The sequence below is a fragment of the Peromyscus eremicus genome, chromosome 15 (genome assembly GCF_949786415.1).
Source record: "Peromyscus eremicus chromosome 15, PerEre_H2_v1, whole genome shotgun sequence".
Lineage (NCBI taxonomy): Eukaryota > Metazoa > Chordata > Mammalia > Rodentia > Cricetidae > Peromyscus > Peromyscus eremicus.
Window position 1 is genome coordinate 56609220 of NC_081431.1, and position 24492 is coordinate 56633711.

General features: G+C 51.3%; 1 protein-coding gene across 4 annotated transcripts in view; it reads left to right on the forward strand.

Annotated features, from left to right (window-relative positions):
* The first annotated feature begins 3332 nt into the window (after window positions 1-3332).
* Inava (innate immunity activator) overlaps window positions 3333-24492 on the forward strand; it is a 29232-nt gene continuing 8072 nt past the window's right edge. Inside the window, exons 1-6 of one of the 4 annotated variants that reach the window (XM_059280212.1) lie at window positions 3333-3591; window positions 9874-9941; window positions 18989-19137; window positions 19780-19904; window positions 20413-20529; window positions 21177-21399. In XM_059280212.1, the coding sequence (XP_059136195.1) occupies window positions 19083-19137; window positions 19780-19904; window positions 20413-20529; window positions 21177-21399 (520 nt within the window). In that variant the 5' untranslated portion in view covers window positions 3333-3591; window positions 9874-9941; window positions 18989-19082. Of the gene's footprint in view, window positions 3592-9873; window positions 9942-12083; window positions 12424-12444; window positions 12629-18988; window positions 19138-19779; window positions 19905-20412; window positions 20530-21176; window positions 21400-24492 lie in introns of those variants that run through there. The other 3 variants (XM_059280213.1, XM_059280211.1, XM_059280210.1) reach the window with 3 other exon arrangements.

The window sequence follows — 24492 nt, forward strand, 5'->3', positions numbered from 1 at the left end:
TTCCTCCCTCCCCCTTCCCCTCCTCCCTCCCTCCCTCCCTCCCTCCCTCCCTCCCTCCCTCCCTCCCCTACTCTCTCTTTCCTTTAACCAAAGCCTTCTTCTTTGCATAACATGGTGCCCCAATCTTCTCAAGGCTCTACCTCTGAAATTACCACAAATAAAGCTGTGATATCAAGAGTGAAATAACTCACCTTTAATCCTAGCACTCGGGAGGCAGAGGCAGGCGGATCTCTGTGAGTTCGAGGCCAGCCTGGACTACAGAGTGAGTTCCAGGACAGGCTCCAAAGCTACACAGAGAAACCCTGTCTCGAGAAACAAACAAAAACAAAAACAAAAACAAAAACAACAACAAAAAAAACAAACAAAAAAAAGTTAAATAACTCAAGACCCTCTGCTCTAATTGTAAGAACTTTTCCATCCACACAGCTTTCCAAACCTTCTCGAGTGTGGTCACGTGCATATTACATCTTTGTACTCATGTGGTGTTTGGCTTTTTCTTTTTAGATGTATTATTTTACGTGTATGGTGTTTTGCCTCCATGCGTGTGTGTACACCATCTGTGTACATGTGTGTGCCTGCTGTCTGAGGAAGTCAGAAGAGGGTATCAGATCCCCCAGCACTAGGGTTACAGGTGGTCATGAGCAACCATGTGGGGGTTGAGAATTGAACCCAGGGCCTCTGCAAGAGCAGTGAGTGCTCTTAACCTCTGAGCAACCATCCCAGCCCCGCCATCCAGCCTTTCCTTTTGCACAGCACTCTGTATTTTTTTTCTATATTTCAATATAGATCTCAGAGCTGTCGTTCTGGAGCTTTGTTCTGTGGACAGGCCATAGTCTGACCAGCCCTCCCTCCTTTTCTAGATGTTGAAATTGCTCAGATTTTGCCCTTCTCATCGTGCTGGCGTGAGTGTCTTTCCCCTCCAGCTGGGGACTCACTTGGAACATTTTTGTCAAAAGTGGACAGACACCTGCTGCCTGTCCCTCGCCTGGGCTTTTCCCCTTTGTGACGGTATCAGCCAGAGGACAGAACTCTCAATGGCAGTGACTGTGGACTGGTTAAAACACATCAAAAAAGGACACTGGCAAGCAGCACAATGCACTAATAAAAGCCAGGGTAACTTTCACAACTTCTGCTGCCACTGCCTGGGGTCAAGCCCAAGCTCCGCATCTCACAGTCCTTGTGACTTTGGCTAACTCAGCCATTCTCTCCCGTGTCACAACCCCCATCTGTAAACCTGGGGTGATGTTTCTATCCGATGGGGCAGAGAAGGGTTAAATGTGTTGGTGTGTGAGGAGTTTAGGATTATCTTGGACATAGTAAGCATTGTATGTGCTATAATTACCGGCAGTAAAATAAACAGCAGGATATTTGCTAAGTGGCATTGAATGCTACTGTGGTTCCGGATACTGCCTCTCAAATTCCCTGAGTGAACGAAACTCTTATTCTGTAATTCTGTGTGCCAGTAAGCAAGACCATGGGGCTCCTGCAGCGACGTAGACCCCCATTTGAGTCTCCACCCCATTCACAAAAAGACAGAAAATGTGGAGTTATGTTACATGAATTGCTAAATGGTCTTTTAATAAAAACCCCGGAGCCAGAAACTGGGGTAAATGCTGAAAGATCAGAGAGACAAAGGAACAAGCCACAGCCACCACCTCTTACCAACTCCTCAGCCTGAAAAGACTTTCTAGCCAAAAGGCCTCTAGCCTTTCTAGCTGTAAGGGGTTTCCTCAGCCAAAAAGGCTTCAGTTCCTGTCTCCTCACGCCTTATATACCTTTCTCCACCCAGCCATCACTTCCTGGGATTAAAGGCATGTGTGCTTCCCAGTACTGGGATTAAAGGTGTGTGCCACCACTGCCTGGCTCTGTTTTCTCTCCTAGACTGAGTCAATCTCATGTAGTCCAGGGTGGCTTTGAACTCACAGAGATCCAGAGGGATCTCTGCCTCTGAGTGCTAGGATTAAAGGTGTGTGCCACCGCTGCCTGGCCTCTATGTTTAGTCTAGTGGCTTGTTCTGTTCCCTGATCTTCAGGTAAATTTTATTAGGGTGCACAATATATCACCGCAGAGTCAGTGGTACCAACAAGGGAAATAAAAGCCTAGAAAAAAATTCCCACTGAAACTAAAACCCATGTGATGACTTCTGTGCTGTGACTTGTGTGTTTTCTGGGTTTCTAGAGAGTGACTGGTCAGTGTGTCCCTGGGATAGAAGCCTTGTGAGTAGACCCAGGACACTTTCTCTCCCTGGGCTTAGAATCTCCTTCCAGGGGCTAGAGAGACCACTCAGCAGTTAAGAGCACTCTTGCTCTTGCAGAAGACCTGGGTTCAATTCCCCGCATCCACATGGCAGCTCACGACCATCTGTTAACTCAAGTGCCAGGGGATCTGACACCCTTTTCTGGCCGCCACAGGTAAGAACGAGACACACAAATACCCACACACATAAAATAAAATTACCATTTTATTTAAAAAGATTACCTTCCAGAACTCAGAATGAACCCCAAGATGAGAGGACCTTCCCCACAGCGAAGTACCACACCACTTCAACGTCTGCTGCCTTCGGTCCCAACACTGCTAGAGGTCAGAGGTCAGGAGACTTCTAGGACCCCAAACCTCAAAGATGGCCAACCCATCCATGCCTCTTCTCCAGACACTTATTTAGCATATTGCGTTTCTAAAATGTTCTTATTTAAAAAAAAAAATCATCAACAAGAACAATTCCTAAGTCTAGTGCTAGGCATGTAATTCAGCTGGCACAGTGTTTGTCTAATATGCACAAAGCCCTGGATTCGAGTCCCAGTACCTTAAAGACCAGGCAGGATGGCTCATGCCTGGAATCCAAGCACTTCGGAGTTAGAGGCAGAAAGAGCAGAGGTTCAAGGTCATCCTCATCTACACAGCAAACTCGAGGCCAGCCTGGGCTACATAAGACCTTGTCACTCTCAAAAAAGATTTTTTTAGTGGCGCAGTGGTGGTGCACGCTTTTAATCCCAGCACTTGGGAGGCAGAGACAGGCGGATCTCTGTGAGTTCGAGGACGGCCTGGTCTACAAGGCGAGTTCCAGGACAGCCAAGATTGTTACACAGAGAAACCTTGTCTTAAAAGCAAAAAAAAACAAACAAAAACAATTGTTTTTCTAAGTCTACGTACATGACAGGTAAAGGGGAATTCATTAGCCAGACTGACCTCTCCCCGCCATGCCCCATCTCTCTACCAGCAGCTTCCCACTGGAACTCTTCAGTCCATGTGGCTATGAGCAAATAGACACAATGCTTTGACCTAAGTGAACTCACAGAGGACTGGGGACGCGCATGGGTTGGGCCAGAGCTCGGAGACGGAGGGGGAGGAAGTCACATATGGCCCACGTCCACTAAGTACACCGCTATCGTCCGACCCCAGTGAAAACCCTCCTTCCTCTTTCTCATCACGCTTACGATACCTTAAGAGCAGCCAAAGATGTGAGGTATTAATTTGCTTCTGATGGACCCAGCCGCAGCTCCGGCTCAGCCTCGACACAGGAGGAGGAGTCTGGCCTTGGGAAGCACCTGGTCACTAAGCTACAGGAAGTGGAGGATGGTCACTGGCAAACAGGTCTGGATCTTAAAAATATAACCACGCAGAAATCTAAATATTGTTTTCCCGAGGGTTAGAAGTGACGAAGATGACAATGGGGGATTTTTTAGACTAAAAAAAATGTAAGAAAACATCTCTTTAAAAATTGCTACCACTTATTGGATGTTTCCTGGGGGGCAAAGGATAATGTCAAACAGAGTTCAGTGTCACAGGCACCAGGTGGGGGTGAGGGTCCCAACACACCCACTTTACAAAGAAACTGAGCAACTCTGGCATAATTTCTTGTAGCCTTCTGCAGGCTAGGCAGGTCCTCTCCCACTGAGCTACACTCCCGGCCCCAAGTACACACTTCTATTAATGTCTCCTAAATCACCTACCTGAGCCACTTACCATCAAAAAAGGTCAAAAGAAGATATCCCTGAGAGGCACTACCTTAGGAGGCATCCGCCATCTCAGATATTTTGAGTCTAATTGTTCTTAGTGATGGTAAATAAGAAAGGTTATTATTGTCTGGGCTGAGCTCCCACACTGGGCCCAGCAGACCAGACAAACAGAATCACTCACTAAAGTTCAGTAGCATGGAACCAAACTGCTCAGGGGGAAGAGACAAGAGCTAAATCCTCAAACGGAATGCTTTTAACTGGCGAGAGAAGCAAGTTCCACAGAGCTGTCCCTAGGGAAAGTCACCAGCGGGCCTGATGGCAGCCAGTCGCTCTCAGCCCCTTCCTGCTTTCTCCGCCCGTCCGTCTCTGCTGTCACACTCTCAGCTACCGGGGTCTCCTCTACATCTTTAGAGGGAACAGCGTCCCTACTCATGAGCCATACATAAAAATCCTCCAGGGCCTAAACTAAATGTGTTATATTCGGTTTCTTGAAAGCAATAGAGCCAGCCCCTGGTGAGCATAAGCACCGCCACTCAGGCACACACACAACACACCTGCACCATCATCATCATCATCATCACCATCACCATCATCAGGCTGTAGCACCAGCAGGACCCAAGTTCCTGGGTTTGTCCCCTGGTCTAGAGATAAATCTATCTCACCCCACTGCCATGGAGGAAATAGACAAGACCAGACCGATGGGTCTCTAGACCCCATGGTAGTTGACTTCAAGCAAGGCTTTCCCAAGGAACCAGGAAGGCTTTTCCAGAGGGGCCTGTGGGAGGCTTAGAGCTGAGCATCCTTGAGGTCCCGGTGTCCTGTCTTGGATGCAGCCCCAGCAGCCCCAAATTAACATCTGTCTCTCCACCACTGTATTTAATTTTATCTTAAAAAAAAATTAAAAACAAAAACAAAAAACAACCCACAATTCCCTCTTACCTTAAAGTTTTGAATCTTCTTTAGGCCTCCAGAAATGACAGGCCATGAGGAGCCATAGGGCTTGGCGGTAGGTGGTCCTCAGAGGGATGGAAGTCAGGGGCAGCCTGGGCTCACAGCAAGAGAGGGCTCAGGTTTTGCCCTCCTGAGAGGAGTGACCCAAGTCTCTACTAGCTGGACACAGTCCCAGGCTGAGGTAGATTCCCGGCCCTCTCCCGTCACTTCTGCCCTCGGGGTTGGTTTAGACACACAGAAGATCACTAATCCAGATCAATGTGACCAGGACTCTAGTGGCAATTACCACCCCAATGGGCTCACCCAATGGCTTAAGTAGGGACAGAAGGAAGCACGTCAGTGATCAGGGATCCACACAGAGCCCCAAGGACACCTGTCTGTGGCCTCTCAAGTCCACAGAAGCTCAGACGGACAGGACAGAAGGGCTGGGGAGGAAGGAAAGACGGAAACAGAAAAGGTGAAGGACATGAAAGAAAAGATCGTGGGAGCCCTGGAGAGGACTCAGAAAAGTCTAGAAACTAGACCAGAACTGATGGCCAGAGGGTGCTGGTGTGTCCTGGGGGGAACGACCTGTCTCATGCAAGTCTGGGGGTATGACTCCAGGGCGTGGCCTGGCCTGTCTTCAGCGCTCTTCAGACTCGGTGTCCTGGGCCCATTTTCAGTTCTCCTCCCTGTGGCAGCCAAGGGAAGCCCCTGACTTGGCCCCCTCCGCCAGTCCTGTGCAGCTCATGGAATTAGCCACCCTCCCCGAGCCCAGGCAGGGCCTGCGGGCACCTGCCCCAGCTTGCAGGATGCGGTCAGGAGAGGAAGCAGGCCTTGGCCCAGTCATTCTGGAGGTTCCAGAGAGCTGCTTGCCAAGACATTGACAGGACAGTGTCTGGGTGGCTAACCATGGTCTCTCTTTCCCCCACCTGGTTCTCAGAGCGCAGGAAGAGACTATGTGGGGTAAGTTCTCTCCTCTGCCGGACCTGAGGTTGGAAGGGCCCGGCAGAGCAGCTTCTAAAAGGACAGGAAGGGCCTGGGGGTCCCTCCCTCTGAAGGTGGCTGCTGGGGTACAGACAACATGCCCAGTTTCCTTCCAGGCAGCTTTCAGAGGATTGTGAGAATTTGCTTTACCTGCTTCTTCCCCGTGGGCAAGAAGTCAGTTTCTGATCTGCTGGAAGAGGGCCTTTGCCTCTCCAGCCAATGCGGAATGAAGAGAAAATGAACGGAGCTTAGCTGACTCTCCCAATCTACAGCTTCCATCAACCTCCAGCTCATCAGGGCTTGGGATTCTGTTGCCAGAACTCCTGCTTCTCCAGGCCTGGCTTTTGCGCATGCTCAGGCTCTGGGGTCTAGGCTCCCGATGCCTCTGCTGTGAGACAAACAGCCGCCTAGCCTAAGGGATATACACTTACTCAACTGCTTGAGGTTTTTTTGTTCGGTTGGTTTTTGAGACAGGATTTCTGTGTCCTGGAACTTGCTCTGCAGACCAGGCTGGCCTTGAACTCAGAGATCCACCTGCCTCCGCCTCCAAAGTGCTGGGATTAAAGGCGTGCGCTGCCACCACCCAGCAACTGCTTGACTTTTTAGTAAAATGATTAAATACGTCCAGCCAATTTTTTCGCACACACACAAATTATATTTCCAGATTTTATTTTTAAAATGCATGCATTTTCTTGTGATAACGTTTGTGGTGACTGCCCTCTAAGACAACCTGCATTTCTAGTTTGTCCTACTATGCCCCCATCCTCTTTTGGGCTCATCTCGACTCCCTTCCCCCAATTCAAACTAAAGCTAAGAATGAGTTGCAGGACCATAAACAAAACACTATGATGTCTGAGGACCAGAATTCTTATACCTGACATATTTTATTCCTTAACCATTCAGTCCCTTTGGCATCTAAGGTCTTTCAACAAGTGCAGAACTGTGGCCACAGAGGCTCTGTCTTCACATCCTAAATCATCTTAGCTGAATGCTTCTGGACAAATAACAGTAACAATACACTCGGGCTTGCAAGGGAGACCACTGTGATGAGGTTAAGAATCACCATGGAAACAAACCCCTTGCCCTCACAGACTTCTATATTAGGTTAACTGGGGTGGAAGTCTCACCCTAAGTAAGGATGGCACCATCCTATGGCATGGGGTCCTGACCACAGAAGAGTGGGAAAGCTAGCTGAGGGCCAGCTAGTGCCTGCTTCGTCGCTGTGGATGCAATGTGAGGAGCTGACTTGGTCCTACCTCCATACCCTCCCCACCACGGTAGACTGTGTTGCCTTAGACTGTGAGCCCAAATAGACCCTTCTTTCCACAAGTTGCATCGGCCAGGTATTTTTGTCCCAGTATTGAGAAGAGTCACTAACATAACCATCTTAGACCATTTTTGGCTGCTAGGCCTAAATATCTGAGACTGGGTAATTATTTAAAAAACAAAAACAAAAACAATGAGTTCTGCCAGGTGTGAGGATACACAACAACTTTAATCCCTTGGGAGGCAGAGGCAGGCAGATATCTGTAAATTCTGTGCCAGCCAGGGCTATATCGTGAGACCATGTACAAAACAAAAAATCAGCAACAACAAAAACCACCTTAAAAACCAGAGTTATTTCTGGAGGCTGGGAAGTCCAAGAGCATGATGCTGCTATCTGGCAAGGGCTCTCTTCGTTTGCCACGGCACAATAAGGGCATGTGAGATAGAGCAGGCAGGGTATCAAGGGGCTCTTCAGCCCCCAAAGCCAGTAATTACCACACCTAGGGCCCCTCCTCCATGACCTAATCCCGATCTGATGATCTAATCCTGATTGCTACCTAAAACTCCAGCTGCAAAGCCATCAGTTTATGAATTGGGATGTTAGCTTTGCAACACACGAACTTTGGGAGGGACATTCTGCCAACGACAGCACATACTAATTGCTTTGAATTTGACCTACGCAGGAAAAAAAAATTCACTTTCTTAAAAAAAAAATCTAAAGGCTTAGGGCAGGCTGGCATGTGAGGGGCCTTCATCTTCATTGCTGTGGGCTATTGAGGTCTCTTGGAGACGGAAGGATCCTGCTTCCTAGACACGGGAGGCATCAGAATCTATCAAGGCAGGAGATCTGGGGCCCAAGGTTCCAGCTCCCATCCCTACTGAGGTTCTATCCCTTCCCAAGGATGTGCCGCGATGTGCCCAGGACACACAGCAGCATGTCCCTTCCCATTCTCAGCCTATCTCATCACTTTCCTGACCCCCAAAGACTCCCATCTCTGCCTCTGCCCATCCGGGCAGCTGGCATTTTCTAAGTGAGCCCAGAGCAGGAAGAGTGTACTTCTCATCCAGAGAAAAGGTGTCGGTGAGTACGTGGTGGGGCCGGGGCCGGGGTCCTAGATCTCTGTTCCAGAAACCACCCTAGTCTGTGAGTAGTTGTATATTAGTAACTTTTCTTGTTACTGTGACAAAACACTTGGCACTAGCGACTTGAGGAAGGGTTTGGGGGCTCACAATGTGAGGGTACAGTCCAGCATGGTGGGCAGATACAGCGGCAGGAGCATGAAACAGCTGACCACAGTGCAACCTCAGAAATACGGCTGCTCAGTTTTCTCGTTTTAAAATCAGCCTAAGACCCCAGCTCACGGAATACTGCCACCTACATTTCGGGTATGTCTTCCTAATCTAGAAACTTCCTTACAGACATCCCCAAAGGTTCTTCTAACAGCTAATTCTAGACCCTGTCAAGTTGACAATATTAACTATAGAAAAATCTAGCCCTTGTCAACTTAACACAAACGTATCATTTTAAAGCCATAACATTCTACAATCTGTCCCCATAGGCTCAGGGCCACATCATAATGAAAGGTGTATTTAGTCTAACTTCAAAAGTCCCCATAGTCTTTAGCAATTCCAACACAGTTTAAAAGTCCACGTCTTTTCTGAGATTAAGGCACTCTCTTGAGTTCCATTAAAATAAGTTATATACTTCTAATACACAACTGTATGGAATAAATATTCAACCAGGAGGAATGGGGGCATAGGAAGGAACGATGGGACCAAAGAAAGAGCAGACCCCAGCAGGGAAACCACCAAATCCTGTAGCAACATGTCTGTCTGGCATCTGGGGCTCCTGATAGAATCTTGGGTAGCCCTGCCTCTGCATTTCTTCTGGCTATAAACACACAGCCTCTGTCTTGGGCTGGCTCTTCTTGTAGATTCCTGTCATTTTGATATCTCCAGCACCCTAGGGCTCCACTGCAAGCAACTTAGGCTTCTCCTTTACAGTGACGTGCCATGATGTCTCGAGACCTCCTTGCGGGGCCTCTGACCCTTCTACACGCTGCCTGGCCTGTCTGGTTTTTAGGGACCTCGGTGCATGACCTTTCTCCATCATTCTTGCGTCTTTTATGCCTGTTAATTCAGTATTTTATAAAGCTGCCAAGTTCTGTCGTCAGCTCGAGAAGCAGCCTGCACCCCTTTTAAAAATAAAATAAAACCATTGACCTTTGTGTGTGACACCTTCCTAGGCCAACTGTTTTGAGAAAGAAAGCCCTTCTGTTGCCTTCTCAGGTCAGGCTTTCTCCATAAGTTAGAGCCTTCAGTGGGTGGGGTCTTCCCCTTAGAGAACCTTTTCTATTGTCCCAGCATGGTGCAGGACAAGTTGTTACTTTGTTACTTTGTTGTTTACTTTTTGACACAGGATCTTATTTTGCAGACCTGGCTGGCCGTGGGACTCACAGAGATCCTCCTGCCTCTGCTTAGGGTGTGCTGACACTGAAGGTGCACAGCACCCCACTTGGTAGATTTGTTTTAAGACCTTCTAAACTCTCATCAGAATGGCCCAAAATCAAACTCTATTTACAGCATTCTCGTTCTTCTGGAGTTCACAGCTGCGAGCTCTTCCATATTCCTCCCCAAAACCGGTTCCAAAAGCCTACAAGTCACATGGTCAGGCTGATGGCAGCAATGGCCGCCACTTCTTGGTCCCAATTTTCTGTATTTGTTATTTTTCTAGCTCTTGGGACAACGAACCTGACACAAGAAAGCAAGAAGGAAGCATTTATTTCGGCTGAGAGTGTGAAGGTAACAGTCTCTTATCCTAGGGCAGCAGGAATGTGAGGGGGTTGGTCACACCACATCCACACTCAGGAAGCAGAAAGCAAGGAACGCTGGTGCTCAGCTAGCTCTCTCTCTTTTATTTGGACCCACCTAGGTGCTGTGGGATGGTCTGTATGGCAAATGTGTTGCTGATTGGTTAATAAATAAAACACTGATTGGCCATTGGCTAGGCAGGAAGTATAGGCAGGACAAGGAAAAGAATAAAGCTGGGAAATGGAAGGCTGAGTCAGAGAGACACTGCCAGCCGCCACGATGAGAAACAGCATGTGAAGATGCCGGTAAGCCACGAGCCATGTGGCAAGGTATAGATTTATAGAAATGGATTAATTTAAGCTGTAAGAAAAGTTAGCAAGAAGCCTGCCACGGCCATACAGTTTGTAAGCAATATAAGTCTCTGTGTTTACTTGGTTGGGTCTGAGCGGCTGTGGGACTGACAGGTGAGAGAGATTTGTCCTGACTGTGGGCCAGGCAGGAAAACTCTAGCTACACCTAGGTATAGGGCATACATAGCTTTCCACCTCAATTAACCCAGTTTAGAAACCCCCTGGCAGCCATGCCCAGAAGTTTATCTCTTAGGTGAGTCTAGAGCTTGTCAAACGGGCAATCAATATTAACAATCACAAAGAATGATACCTCCAAGGCATCCTCTGTCCAGCTCTACTAGTTCCCAATGTTTTTTCTCTTGAGTCTTTTCCTGTCTTATACAATTTTCTCAGACCATCTTTCTAAGGGTTCCCAAACCGTTTCCTCCAACTTTTCTGGGACTTTCAAGAGTCTTCTTTGCAGCTTTGCTTGTCTGGGAATTCTCTTTGCAGCTCGGCTTCCTTCAGTCTGAGAGGAACTCTCAGCGTTTACTGCTTACTCTGGCAGGGAGAGGCCTAGTGAATCTAGTCAGTTTCAGGGACTTCCTGAAGCTATTTTGACTTGTTTACCTTCCTACCTCCCTGCAGAACTGAATGTTTCAGAGAAATGTCACTGCCTTCCCAGATTTCCTTATTGCCAGGCTCTCTCCTCCACAGGCTTCCCCAAAGTCACCTGATTATGATGTTGCCTTGTTCACATTATTGCCTAGATCAGTGGCCTTAAGGAAAGTGAAGATTAATTTTTATCATCTTAGCTAGTCTGTAGAACACAGGATAAGTGGTTAAGCATTATTGTGAGTGTTTTGATGAGGTGTTTTTTTCTTCTCCTTTGATGAGATTAATATTTTAATCAGTGGACTGTGAGTAAAGCAGATTTTCCCCATGGGTAGGTGGGACTCATTCAATGGGTTTGTGTGGGCTTCCATAAGCCATGCCCTGTGGGTTCTGCACTTGTCAGAGTTCACATTCTCATGACTTCCCCACCCCCACCCCTTCCTAGGTCTATGTCTCTGGAGTATCCGGACTTGTAGTTACTCTTCAGTTTCTCCAGTCAACTTAGCTCATATGCTCGTGAGAAAAAGGCACCTATCTACTCATTAGGAAAAAGCGCCGGTTCCAAGAGAACATAGATTTGACTACTGATAGTCGACTAGCGTTTGGGTGAGCTTTCTAGACAACCACAGGGAACTGCTCTGCCACAGGGAACTGCTCTGCCCCAGGACGGGTCACATCCTCATCCCTCTTCCCCATCCCCTATCCTAAATGCCCTACAGCTCCTAGGACCTGCTGTGTTCCTTTGCCCAATATATCTTGTACAACCAGCCTGTCAAGGTCCCCTTCGACAGCACACTCCTCTGACCAGGCTTTGGGGACCCTCGGCCTGGGTCGGCCTCCACTCTCCTTGGCCTTCAAAATTATACTTGCTTGATCTAGACTGAACTACCCTCTCGTGATGGGGTCTGAACTTAGAACCACCATGCTCGGCGCTGGCCAAGGGCTGCACAAATGTAAACAGAACCAAAGAAAAGAGGAAAGCGCAAGTCTAAGTGAATGAATGGACGGTTTCGCGGGCTCGCAGCTAGCAGCAGGAGGCGCTGCCCAGAAGTGTGTGCCTTGCCTCTCCGCAGCCGGCGCGCTCTGCCCGCCACCCCTAAAGGGACTCGGCTGGGGCCGCAAGAGGGGAGGCGACCCCAGTTCGATCTCGCCGCCGTCCGGGCCCGCGAGAAGGAATCGGCGAGGAGGGGGAGGGGCATGCTGTCTTCTTTCATTCTTCCACGCCAGGGTCTCCGGAATGAAAACTGCCCCCAGCCGGGCCAGAGCGAGGGGATGAAAGGCGGCCCGAAGACCTCTAGTCGAGCCTCGTCCCGCCCGGATTTCGGAAACCGGCCTAGCCGGGGGGTGGCCCGCCACGCGGCCGCCCGACCGCGGGAGATAGGGGGCAGCGTCGCCCCTGGCGCAGTTGCTCCCGCAGGACGCACACCCGGGCTGGCACTGTCCCATCCCAACGTGACGCCCCGCCCCGTCTCTTGGATCAGAATCTCAAATCCCTTCTAGCATCTTCCCCTCTCTCCGCTGGGCCTTTGGTATGCCCCAGGGGACAGATGTCTTGGGATCTTTAACATTTGGGATGCTGCAAATGCCGAAGTTAAATGAAATACCTCCGGGGAGGGGAGGCCCGGGGGAGCCTTGGGGAGAGGGAAGATGGGCGGGACCAACAGGTCCTGAAGCTGCGCGGAGGGCGCGGGGGGCGCGGGGGCAGGCGCGGGGCGCCCGAGCTCGGTGGGACAGGTAAGGCGGAAACTTAGTGAACGGGACGCGGGAGAACTGGGGGAGATCGAGCCCCTGAACCTCGGTCTTCATCCTCAGCAGAAGGGGTCCTGCAGGGAACCGGGGTAATTTTACCAAGAGGTCGAGAATTCCGGAATTCCTACACGAAAGCCGTTTCCAACGGCTCAACCTTTCTCCTTCGACCCTCTCCCCAGGCCGGTGGATCTCCTGGCCAGGTTCCGGGAAGCCAGAAAGCAGGCAAACAAAAGGAGCCCAAGTCCCAGGCCTGCCTGGAAGGGGAGGGCGCGGTGGGGGAGGGGCTGGGGGGGCAGGACAAAGGGGCTTTTTACCGAGAGCTTAGAGGTTTGATTGCAGGGTGCATCCCCGGCTAGCCCGAGTCCCCCTCCCTGGTTTAGCTAGGGTGAACACCTTTCCCAGTGGCCGGAGAGAAGAATGGAGAAAGAAAACAGTAACGGGGGATGGTCTTCCATCATTCTTGCCCAGAGTCCCTGACAATTTCCCGTCCTTTCCCGGCTGTGAGCTCCCGCGGCTGGCCATTGATTTGTTAATTCATTGAGTAAAGTTGTGGGAATGCTGGTGCCTGTACTTTGCTGGGGGGCTGTTGGGGATGTGGTGATGGTAAGGATGAAGGACGTGGTTTAAAAAACTTTGACTCCTAGCCTATCACACAAATCTAAAGAAGGAACTTCGGGGCAGCGGCGGGCAGTGGCGTATGGTTGGTTACAGGTCTGTGGAAGAGTTTGGACACGAAAGGTTTTGAAGAGGAGGCTTTCCCCGGGAAGGGCTGTCTTCCACTGAGATAGGATTCCAGTGCCATGCTAGGAAACCTCACTCCCTCGCCTGTCGATGATGGTCTTTCTTGTCGCCAGTGCTCTGGGACTGGGGATCAGAAGTGTCAGCTTCCTGGTTCCTAGAGTTGGGCATTGAGTTCCAAGTTCCAAGCTACCTCCGAAGGAAGTGCCCACCTATCACTTGGTGTTGCCCCCTCCCAACCCCCTCCTTGGCAGGAGGACCGTCGGTGTGTCCGCTGCGTTCCAAACCTTAGATTTTGTTTGGGTTGGGGAATGTTGAGTGTGGATTTGGAGTATTTAAAAATGAAGGATCAATGCAAGCAGGTTGGTCTGCAGGCCCATTACTGATCAGGGCCCTGCTACCCATCTTCAGTAGAAGTCTACTATAGCACTGAGTTTCTGCAGAAAAAGAAAAATCTTGGAAAAAGCTCCGCTGCACAGCTGAGCTGCAAAGAGGCTGGGAGCGAAAAGTGAAGCTCTTCTCTCATCAGAGGGTACTAAAGAGTGAGGAAGCTGCCGGGCTTGCCTCTTTGCAGGTTGCATATTTCTTTTTTTGGGGGGTGGGGAGACTTAGGTTCTGCTTGAGGGCGTTTGAATTTGTGATATCACTGTCCTGGCTTCTTTTGCTCAAGTCCATTCTTGAAAAGCTGGTTACAAGCAGCAAGAATCGTTAGTGAAGGCCTGGAGGCTTTTCCTGGAAGACAGCTTCAGGAATTTATGTCCTGGTGTGTACAGGCCTTAACCCGATTTCCATTTCTGTCCTTGAATTCAGGTGGCGTTACCTGAGGCCACAGTTCTTAATTGGGTCCAAACCTTACACCTCAGGCTGCGGTGGTGGCATCAGTATCCGTGGCTTTCCCGTGAAGTCGGGTTCCTACCGCACTGAAGTTATATGTAAATAGTTTCATTCATCCGTTGTTTGAAATGACCGGTTGCTGGGTCCTGTTTAATGTTAATAATGAAGTATGCATGCTGTGACGTTTATGTGGTTTCAGAACTGTACTTCAGCGTAATTGGGCTTCATAATTGGGCTATTTTGTACATTAAAAAAACTGAGCTGAGTTCATTCTAGAAACTCCACCACTGTGTCCCCAGTTGGAGCTGGGGGATGGGCCAAGGCAGCTCAAGCCCAGAGTCAACCCCTCACAGACACTGGAAGAGCGTGTAAACCTGTTGGGGGATGGGAAGGGACTGCATTATTGTGGAGGACTGGGGGTGGGGTGGGGAAGGGTTGTGGGTTCTTTGGGAGGTTCAGGGAGCATGCTCCCCACAGTGGGGAGGGTCTGTCCCCTGTGAGGGCCCCTTGGCCTCCGCTTGGGGAGAGGAGGAGGAGGTCAGCCTGTAGGACTCCGAGGCTAGCATTGTTTGGAAAGAGGGTGTGTACAGGAATGTGAAGGTATGGGAGGGGGGTTTGTGTATAGAAGGAATGGGGTTGTGGTGAAGGGTGGTGGCAGACTGTGAAACAGCTCTGCTCCGGAGATGCTTAACAGGCAGCTTCTCTGGCATTTAGGGAGAGTGAGGACAGGGTGTCTTAGGGGCTGGGAGAAGGAAGCAACTCAGGTGTGTATTGAGTACTGGGACCTGGGTCCCAGGGATGGAGGATGGAGGTGATGGGACAAAGGCTTGAGAGACGCAGGCCAGTCTGCCGTGTATCTCTAGCCTCTGGGCAGAGGCAACGGTCAGCCTCCGCTCTCGTATTGTGAGCAAGTTTTCGTCTGTTTGAGGGTCCGTGGACCGAGAGGCCTGGAAGCCGATGTTTTGCAGGGAACAAGTTCCATGTTCGTGACCTGGTTCCCCGCGTTTGGAGAGTGGGCTAAGGAGTGGAGGTTCCTGCGGCTCTCCTGTGACATAAGGGATGACCAGACTGTACGGGTCCGTGCCCCACAGAGCGTTGCTGCGGATGGGTGTCAGTTCCAAATGGGGTGGAATGCTCGTGATGTTGCTGGGATAAGAAGAAGACAGCTTGGTCCTCGCCTCTGGCACCCCAGGGTCTCTGCAGAAGCAATCCTGGCCTGTCTTTGTTGTCCATTTGGTTTTGTTTCTTTTTTAGGTGCTGGGTTTTAAACCCAGGACCTCTGGCTTGTACTCTACCAGTGAGTTACATATACTCACAGCTGTCTTCTCCTCCTCCTCCTTTTTTTTTTTTTAAATATAGCATCTTGCCCTGTTGCCCAGGCTGGTCTTCAGTCTATGGGTTCATACGATCCTCCTGCCTCAGATCACAGGTAGTTGGGACAGCAGGGTTGCTGCAGGTGCCCTGCCACAACCCTCAAGGCTGCCTGAGGCTTTTAAATCCTAATCTGGGAAAACTGAGGCCGTGACCTCCACCTGGGTGTAGGGAAAGCAGTGACCCTGTGTGTCTGCAGATTTTCTGATGATGCTCCCTGCGGACAGTGAATTTTTTACTCTGTTTTTTTTTGGGGGGGTGGAGTGGGGGTGGGGCTTAACATTCCTTAATTTCTAGAAAGAGAAAGTGAGGGTACAAGGGAGGCCGGAAGAACCATTCAGGACAGAAGGGTGCTGAAGTGTTTCACAGCTCAGCGCGCTGTATTAGGGTTCCTTGTGACTGTGGAAATCGGACTCTGCTGCCTGCTGGTTCTCTTTCATGGGGAGCCCCCTTTTCCCTGCTCCCCTCGGCCCGGAAGTGCAGAGGCCTAGGAGCTGCCTGCCGGCAACTGCCAGCAGCCGGATTAGTTCAGGGAAGGACTTGCTCACCTGCTCCTCCCCTCTGACTCAAGTCGTAACAAGTAACCTGGTTCCCCTGGCCCGGCAGCCTGGGAGGGACAGCAGGCAGGCGGGACCCACGAGAGGGAGAGCCAGGCCATCGGCGGGTGGCTGGCTGTGGAGAACTTGCTGGAAGCAAGAGCACCAGGGCCTGCTTGTGACCTGAGAGACCCCGGGGTGGTATGAGAGGCACCTCAAACCCCTGATCTGAGAACAGGAGTCTTCCCTGATCTGGACTGAGCTCTGGAGCAGGTGAGAGGGGCGGGGGCGGCGGGGAGGCCAGTCTGTGGATTTGAGCTGTAGGCAGACCGGGAAATGGAGGGAGCCCTGGACAGACATGGCTATCATTCCCCACACCTAAGGTTATATCTGGGCTCAGGAGTAATAGGGGGCTGCTAGTGGATTTGGAAATGGGGACCCCGTCTCTGTGAGCAGGCCTAAATTTTCAATAGAGATGAACTGGGACAGAGGGGACCTGGCTTTAGGGGCATACTTGTGATGGGGAGGATCCCCAGTGACCCCCCTGAGAGAAAATATGCTGGAGTTTCCCTCCCTCCTTCTAAGCCTGCCTTTCTCCCTCTGGCTTTGTCTGGGGGTGGCTTTGAGGCGGTGGGCTGCTTCTGGGCTGGCTGGGAGAGTCAGTGGGGCAGAGACTCCTGAGTTGTGGGTGGGGATGTTACCTGAACTGCCTTTATCCAAAGCAAGACCTTCCACCCTAGGCCCGAGCTCTCCTGGGTGGGGCCTGGGCTGCCCCTGTGGATTCTGGGGAAGTTTCCTCGCGTTGGGGAGCTGTGCTATGTGTCTGCATGGGTGTTATTCTCAGCCTGGTATTGCCCAGAAGGTCCTAATTCAGACACGGGGCTGGGAAGGGCCTTAGGCCTGTCTGATTTTCATGATCTTTGTGAGGGAAAGAGGGCTTTAGGAGGCCGGAGACCCTCCTCACTGTCCCAGGAAGCTGCACAACTGAGCACTGAACCCAAGTCTCTGGGCCTGTGTACTTTGCCCTCGGAGCAGCAAGTGAGCCCAGAGCTGCCCCTGCATCCTCTTGGGTGCACAGAGAATACCAGAGCCTTGAGAGAGAAGCTGGGGGAGAAGACATGCTAAGCCATCCCTTAGTCTCCAAACGAACCCCCCTGTCTGCAACAGCCTGAGTCCCCCTGAGAGGCAGGGCTGGAGTTACTTCAGCCTTTCAAGGCAACGTCTTAGTGGTTAATAATTAATTAGCAAGTGTGACTAATTGATGGCTTCCCCTCCCATTCACCCCCTCCCTCTGTCCAAAGCAAAAGGCTCCAGGTGGCAGCTGCCAGCTCTGCTAGAGTCTTGGTCTTGCTTCCTAGCTGAAGATGAGCTTGCCCTCTTCTGGGGAGGGTAGGAGGATGCCCCTGAGGTGGGAGGAAGGCCCAGCTGCCTGCTTCTCTGGGCTAGAAAGAGTAAGGATCTGAGACAAATGGACAGCATGAATCAACAGTCACCCCTAGCTTCCTGGAAGTACCAGGGGTTGCCTGGGCAGTCCTTTAGTGTGTTTGTGAAGGTACCACGCCAACTTTTATTTCTTTTATTCTTGCCTTCGTTCTTCAGACTTGCTCAGAAGATTGAAATTCCAGAGTGCAAAGTACATGTCGGTTTCAGGGCCTTGGTTTTACCCATTGCTGCCCACGGTGCATTGATAAGCTGTGCAGTTCACACAGTCTGTTAAAGCTCTTCCTTCCTCATCTGCTCTTTCGGGCTGTCAACAGACACCGGGAGCCTGGCTGACCTTATCCCGCTCCTCTCCGCTTTGCTTGACAGTCAGTTCTCACCATTCTACTCTGTTGTCTGTCCTGCAGGGACGAAGTCCCCCCTCCCCTCCCGACCCCACCCCTGCAGCCCTTGTGCTCTGTGGAGGCAGCAGGATAAGTTCCAGACAGGAACTCTGAAGGACTTTTGGACTCTTGCTCAATGGGCTGACTCAGTGAGGAGGTGGTGGCGGCTGGCCTCTCCTTCCAGACCTCCGCCTGGGCTCCACCCGCCCCTCCCCCTCCCTGCTCTAGCCAACAGCTGCCAGCCCTGGCCAGCTGGGAACCCACCGAGGGTGTGGGTTTGGGAAAGCGATAAGAGGTGGTCACAGGTGTGCGGGTAAGTGGTGTGCTGGGCTGTACCTACACCACCAAAGTGCCATCCAGTCATAGGGAGGCAGAGAAGCCGGTGTTTTTCTTTCCATCCTTGGTAACTTGTAGTCGGCTGTTGCCTCCATCCGCTCCCAGCAATCCAATAGACCCTTCCCTCCTAGCTGTGGGGTATAGAGTCTGCAGGTTAGCTCCTCCTTGGGAAGGCTTCTGGGTATTCTGATGGCTTGGGATTTGGGGACAACTCTCTGGCATGGAGTTGCTTCCCCGACCTACAGGTGAATGACCGGGTCCAGACAGCATGGTGCCCAGGTCCTTGCGTCCCAGACCGGCCTTGGCTTTGTGCTCACCACCTAGGCATGTCTTGCGGTGCCTTTAGCCAGTGGGACAGTAGACCATGCCCCCTACCTCCCATGCTCTCTCGGTGAGGATGGCTATACCTCATGAAGACACCTTGTCATCTCCGTCCTTTGCCACCCTGTCCCATCTTCCCGCTTTTCATCTCCTCTCTGTTCTTTTTCTGGTTCTTGTACAGACACCAGTTCAGTTAACCCCTTCGGACCTGCGGAGGAGACCTAGTCGGGGGAGCTAGGCTGTACCCTCAGAATGCCCCCACCCCAGGAAACCTCTGACCCCAGATCATTCCAGAAACACATCCTCACTTCCAATTCCTCCCACCCCCAAGCATTGAACCACAGGAGGCTTCACAGAGTGTTTTTGTTGTTATTTTCTCTTAAAAGCTGGGAAAACTCCAGGCCACCTCCACATCCTGGCCCAGGCTGGAACCAGCACAGCCCCTTCTTCCTCTGTGCCCCCTCCCCCCCGAAATTCATCATGGAGAGTAAGGATGAGGTCAGTGACACCGACAGTGGCATCATCCTGCAGTCTGGTGAGTGAGCTAGGAAATTCCCCTGCCCCGGTCCCTGACTCCAGCCTGAGTCCCTAGGCCCCGGGCTAGCTAGTTACGCTAAAAACTCCCAAAGGGCTGGGGAAGGAGAGGGTGGAGAGAGAGAGGCTTCTGCTGGGGAAGTGGGGGGACTGGAAGGTCTGGCACCTGAAGGAACTGCAGTTTTCCTTGCTGGAAGGCACTAGCCGGGAGTTTCTGTCCTATCTGGGGCAGGGATCCGCCATGTCCAACTTTAGCTCCGGCGGTTACCAAGAAATTGAAAACTCTTCTCTAGCTGGTGTTAATGTCCTGTCTCTCTGCTAAGCCTGAGCCCGTGGGTCTAGTCGGGCCTGGCTTTGATAGAGGGCAGGAGAGGAGGGGGGAAGACACCGGTCTGACCATGAGCCCCTCTCCTCGATACGGGTCACCTGGTGAGACGGCTCTCCCTGTGATGCTAACCAACCTTTGGGCAGCCAGGAGACATGATGTTCTGTGGTTGTGACACAGACCACAGCAGCTAGCCTGTAATTTGTGGGCAAGCATGAGATGGCAGGGGTGTGTGCACTCCCAGAGGTGGTCAACAGTGCCCTAGGGATGCCGCCTGGCTTCGGTGTTCCTGAGCAAGTGTCCCTCCTCGTCCCGCAGGCCCGGACAGCCCCGTTTCCCCAATGAAGGAGCTGACCAACGCGGTTCGCAAGCAGCAGAGGGCCCTGGAAGCGAGGCTGGAGGCCTGCTTGGAGGAACTGCGCAGACTCTGCCTGAGGGAGGCGGTAAGGCCCCTGGAGTCCCTCCCCCTACAGACTTAGGGTTCATCTGAGGAGCCCGGGAGCTATGTTTTAGGGTATTGAGGCCAAGGGGAAGGTCACGTTTTTTTGAGGGCATTGGAAATCAGACTGAGGTCTGGGCCCAGACTCTCCCTCATGTGGGTTTGACCCGGACACTGGGTAGAGGGGAATTAGAACTGGCAGGGGTTTCCAGTACAGGAAAGGAAGAGATGAGGGGCTGCAGAGGGGGCCAAAGAGATGGAAGCACATTTGGTAACTGTGCCTTGGGTCAGGCTAGCCCTCAGGAGGAAGTGGCCAGAGGGAGAGAGCAGAGTGCGCTTCCTGAATGGGAATGAGAAGACAGCTGTGGCATGATGGGGTGAGGTAGGCAAGAGATTTCAAAGGTCTCTGGAATGCCAGGTCCGTGCCATGTGGAACTGGATGGCAAGTTTAAATGGTTGAACCAGGGTTGAGCAAGCGGAGAGGGGCCTGACCTGACTCTGTTTCCCCCCAGGAGCTGACGGGCACTTTGCCCACAGAGTATCCCCTTAAGCCAGGCGAGAAGGCCCCCAAGGTCCGGCGCAGGGTTGGAGCGGCGTACAAGCTGGATGAGTGGGCTCTGCACAGAGAGGTGAGGCTGTGTCAGAGGTGATGGTCGCTGTGCCTCCTCCCCAAAGGCTGACTTCCTGAAGCAGCCCAGTGCCCCTGGCCGTCTCTCCCATCCAGTGTGGGTGCTGGCCGTGTTCATCCGGGGCTTCTCCTCATGGGTAGACCAGCTGGCTCTGAGTAAGCATGCCACCTCAGCAGCTGGAGAGCTGGGAGCTTAAGGGAAGACGCTGGGCTTGGCCCTAGCGGGCAGAGGGTTAAGAATACCGATAACCACCACAAAGAGGCAGCGGCCAGGGCGGTTGGGGTAGCACAAGGGCTGTCCTCTCTCAGCCTAGCTGGGAGGAGGTGGGGTGCCTCTGGCTCCAGGTGACCTGCCCCTTGGAGAGATTCCCAAGGGTTGACGTGCTTGGTTCTTTGGGGTCAGGAAGGAAAGTGTCCCACTTAAATCCTCGCCCAGCCCTGCATAGCAGGTAGCTGGGGTGGGACTCTCGCGCTAACTTTTCATAATGACAAGTTGGCTTTGAGCCCCTCCCGCCGCCGCCGCCACCGCTGCCGCTCCTTTGGACACTGCTGTCTGCTTGGCACCGGGTCAGGGCTGCACGGGATGTTCTTTTCCCCAAACGCCCAGGACTTCTCGGCCCTCACTCCCAACCAACCCCTCTTCCTCAGGACCCCCTGAGCAGCCTGGAGCGCCAGCTGGCTCTGCAGCTTCAGATCACCGAGGCGGCTCGCAGGTTGTGTGCAGAGGACAACCTCAGCCGGCAGGCCCGCAGGCAGCGGAAGCACGCTGCGCTACAAGAGGAGAAGAAGCTGAGGGAGCTTGAGCGCTGCCTGGGTGATCGGCGGCGGAACAGCGAGCCCCCGCCCACCACTGCGCCCTCCCTGGGCAGAGGTGAGCCCGCTTCACACAGCGCAGCGGCCCTCTACTCCGTTTTGCGTTATGCTTCTGGCTATTGCCTGTGTTAATGTTTCGCGTTAGCGCCATCCGGGTACTCCTTCCTGGGTCCACACAGACTCCATCAAGGCATCTCTACCTTGGGAGAGACCTTCTCCAGCCCACTTCCTCCTTCTGCATCTCCTGCATCATAACCCACTTTTACAAGACTTTCTAGGCAGAAGGCATTCCTCTGCTTGATCGTAACCCAAGGGTTTATACATTCTGGAATATTATCTTCAGGTTAAAGTGCAGTAAACCAAAGGTTTTGCAGTGATGCACTTCCCTCTAGCTGGTCCCCGTGCACCATGCCCAGGTCATCCTTGGGGACCTGGAGTAGACAGCAAAGAATAATGTGTTCTTCCATGTCATGGCTGATCAGGAAAGCCGGAAGAGCATTAGACTGACCCAGGGCCTAGTGGCCAGACCCTACTCTGCTTCCAGTTGCTCCGGCCCCGATGTAGGACATCATTCTCACTCCTCAAGGCTCTAAGAAAAAAGGCATTCTCCGTCTGCTCTCCATTTCCCACAGGCCCTGGGTATGGAAATGATAGCTGCTGACTGAGGCATAGTGATCCCCAAGGGCCACCTTTGTACTTGAAGGCGCCATCAATGATGAGATGTGTCCTGTCCCAGTTGGTCTCAACCCCTCTGGTCCCTCTCCAGCATGTACTGTTCGGAAGCTCTTTTGCCCATAGGTGCTGCCGTTGCCAGGAGCTTCTGCTCAGAGTGGGGTTTGGGGAGGACTGTCACAACTGCTGCCATTGAGACTGGTGACAGTCCTTGTTAGAAGTGGGGAAGCAGGCCAGGACCTGCCTGTGGTTCTGGCTTAACCCTGTGTAGGAGGGAGAAGTTGAGGTTCTCAGGGCCTTTAGCCCAGAGAAGATGGAGGTGTGTATAGGAACCGGCTGGCACAGCAAGTGATTTGTTTGGCTCCAGCACGGTCCCTGCCCTCCAGACGGGTCTGAGGTTCTGGGTTCTGGTGTCCTGACTTGGGAGCCCAAGAGGAGGTAGTTCTGGACTGGTCATTCCTGTTCTGTGGCTCCTCTGTCACTGTGCTCTCCTGGAAAGGAGGAAGTAGAGAGAGCTTAATAATTAGTTTGAGGCTAGAAGGTGTTTTCAATTAAAAAGGAAAAATAAGCAAACAAACTAAAAAAAAAAAAGAAATCAAAACGAAACCCCACCCACCCTCTTTACACATAAGGGTTATTCAATTTGAGAAAGTAATTAGCCAGGTGAGGGTAATTAGTCAGTTCTCTGCAGGTGGCAAGGAGCGGTCAGGTGTTGAGCTAATTTTGAGAATGAGTGAGCCTGAGAATCACCCCCTGAACTCCTAATGCAATGGGGTGCTCAGTATGTGTTTGTTGATTGACGGTGTCAGTCTTGAGCAACACTGTCTAATAGGAACTCAATGATGATGGAAATGCCGTGCTGTCCATCTACTGCATGTCTCTACTGAGCATTTGATCTGTGCCCCGGGTGACGGAGGAACTGAATTTTTAATTTGAATTAGTGGTGGCACACACCTTTAATCCCAGCACTCGGGAGGCAGAGGCAGGTGGATCTCTGTGAGTTCGAGGCCAGCCTGGTCTACAGAGTGAGATCCAGGACAGGCACCAAAACTAAATGGAGAAACCCTGTCTCGGAAAAAAGGAAAAAAAAAAAAAATTAGTGTAGCCTCATGTTGCATGGTTTGGTTTGTCAGGGAGTGTAACTTTGTAAGTATGGTCTTGTAGTGACATCTCTGCCTGGGGTATTCTGCCAGGACTGCTGGGGGAGAATTGTGGTAGACAGAGAGCAGGACAAGGGTGAACCAGGACTGGGTTGGGACAGGGTGGAGACAGGGAGCATCTCAGGAGCCACTGGTGTTTGGCAGCTGGTCCTCCCAGCTTCCACCCTACACAGCCAGCGTGTCTGGAGACTTTCCTCATAGCACTTCACCTTCTGACGCATCAAACTGATAGTGTTGTTTATATGAGGATTAGAGGCGATGGGGACCGGTGTCTTCCCAGACCTTTGCATCCTAACCAACGCCTACAATTTGAACCCACATTGACCTAGTGGGCTGCGAGAGTAACACTTGGGTAATTTCTTCAACTTGACAATTTTCAAAAAATAAAATACTTTGTTCTTAAAATTTTTGTCAAAACAGAGAACCAGAATTCAGTAAGAGGGCTTCTTTTCCCTGGACCCAAAGCCAAGGTCAGCTGTCGGCTATGCAGAGCTTCGGCTGGCTTCTCAGCCACCTAGCCGCAAAGCCACAGACGATAAGAATTGCTATAGGTAAAGTTGATGTTTGGTTTTAGTTACAGATCATAGATTGGCAATTTTCTCCATAAAGATCTGGAGAGCAAATATTTTAGACTGTGGGTCATACAGTCCCTTATCACAGCCAACTCTGCCATGTCAATGCTGAAGCAGGGGGACATCACGGATCGGTGGTTGTGTCTCAGTACGACTTCACTGGTGAAGTCGGCCCATGGACTGGATTTGGTCTGTGGGCCGAAGTTTACCAGCCTTTCTTAATGAAAGATTTTGGCTGCTCATAATTAAATCGTGGGATTGGATTCCAAAGTTAAGACTATTATCACGTTCACGTTATGAAATAGAACTTTAGGAAAAATCATCTGACAGAATGTAGACATTATGCTTTAGTGAGGTGTACGATGATAATATAACTAGCTAACTTGGATGAACAATGCCTATTTCATGTTATCCAAAGGCAAAACCCTCAAAATGTCAGATGAAGTTGATATTTATTAATGTCAATTACATAAACAGACAATACCATTATTGAAATATAAAATTTAACACTGTTTGTCTTAAAAAAAAAAAGATTCCATGATGGTTGAGACAGTTTGCTCTTCTTCGAACTTTCTGGTAATGACCTGTGCTGGCTGACGGGAGAGCTAATCACGGGACGAGGCTTACTTAGAGCAGAGGCTCTAGCCAGACTGGCCAGGTGTGAATTCTTCAGCAGCAGGCACCTTTTTGGTGGATTGACCCAAACCTCCTTGCTGGGCTAAGACTCCGTTTCCTCTGTTATATGGA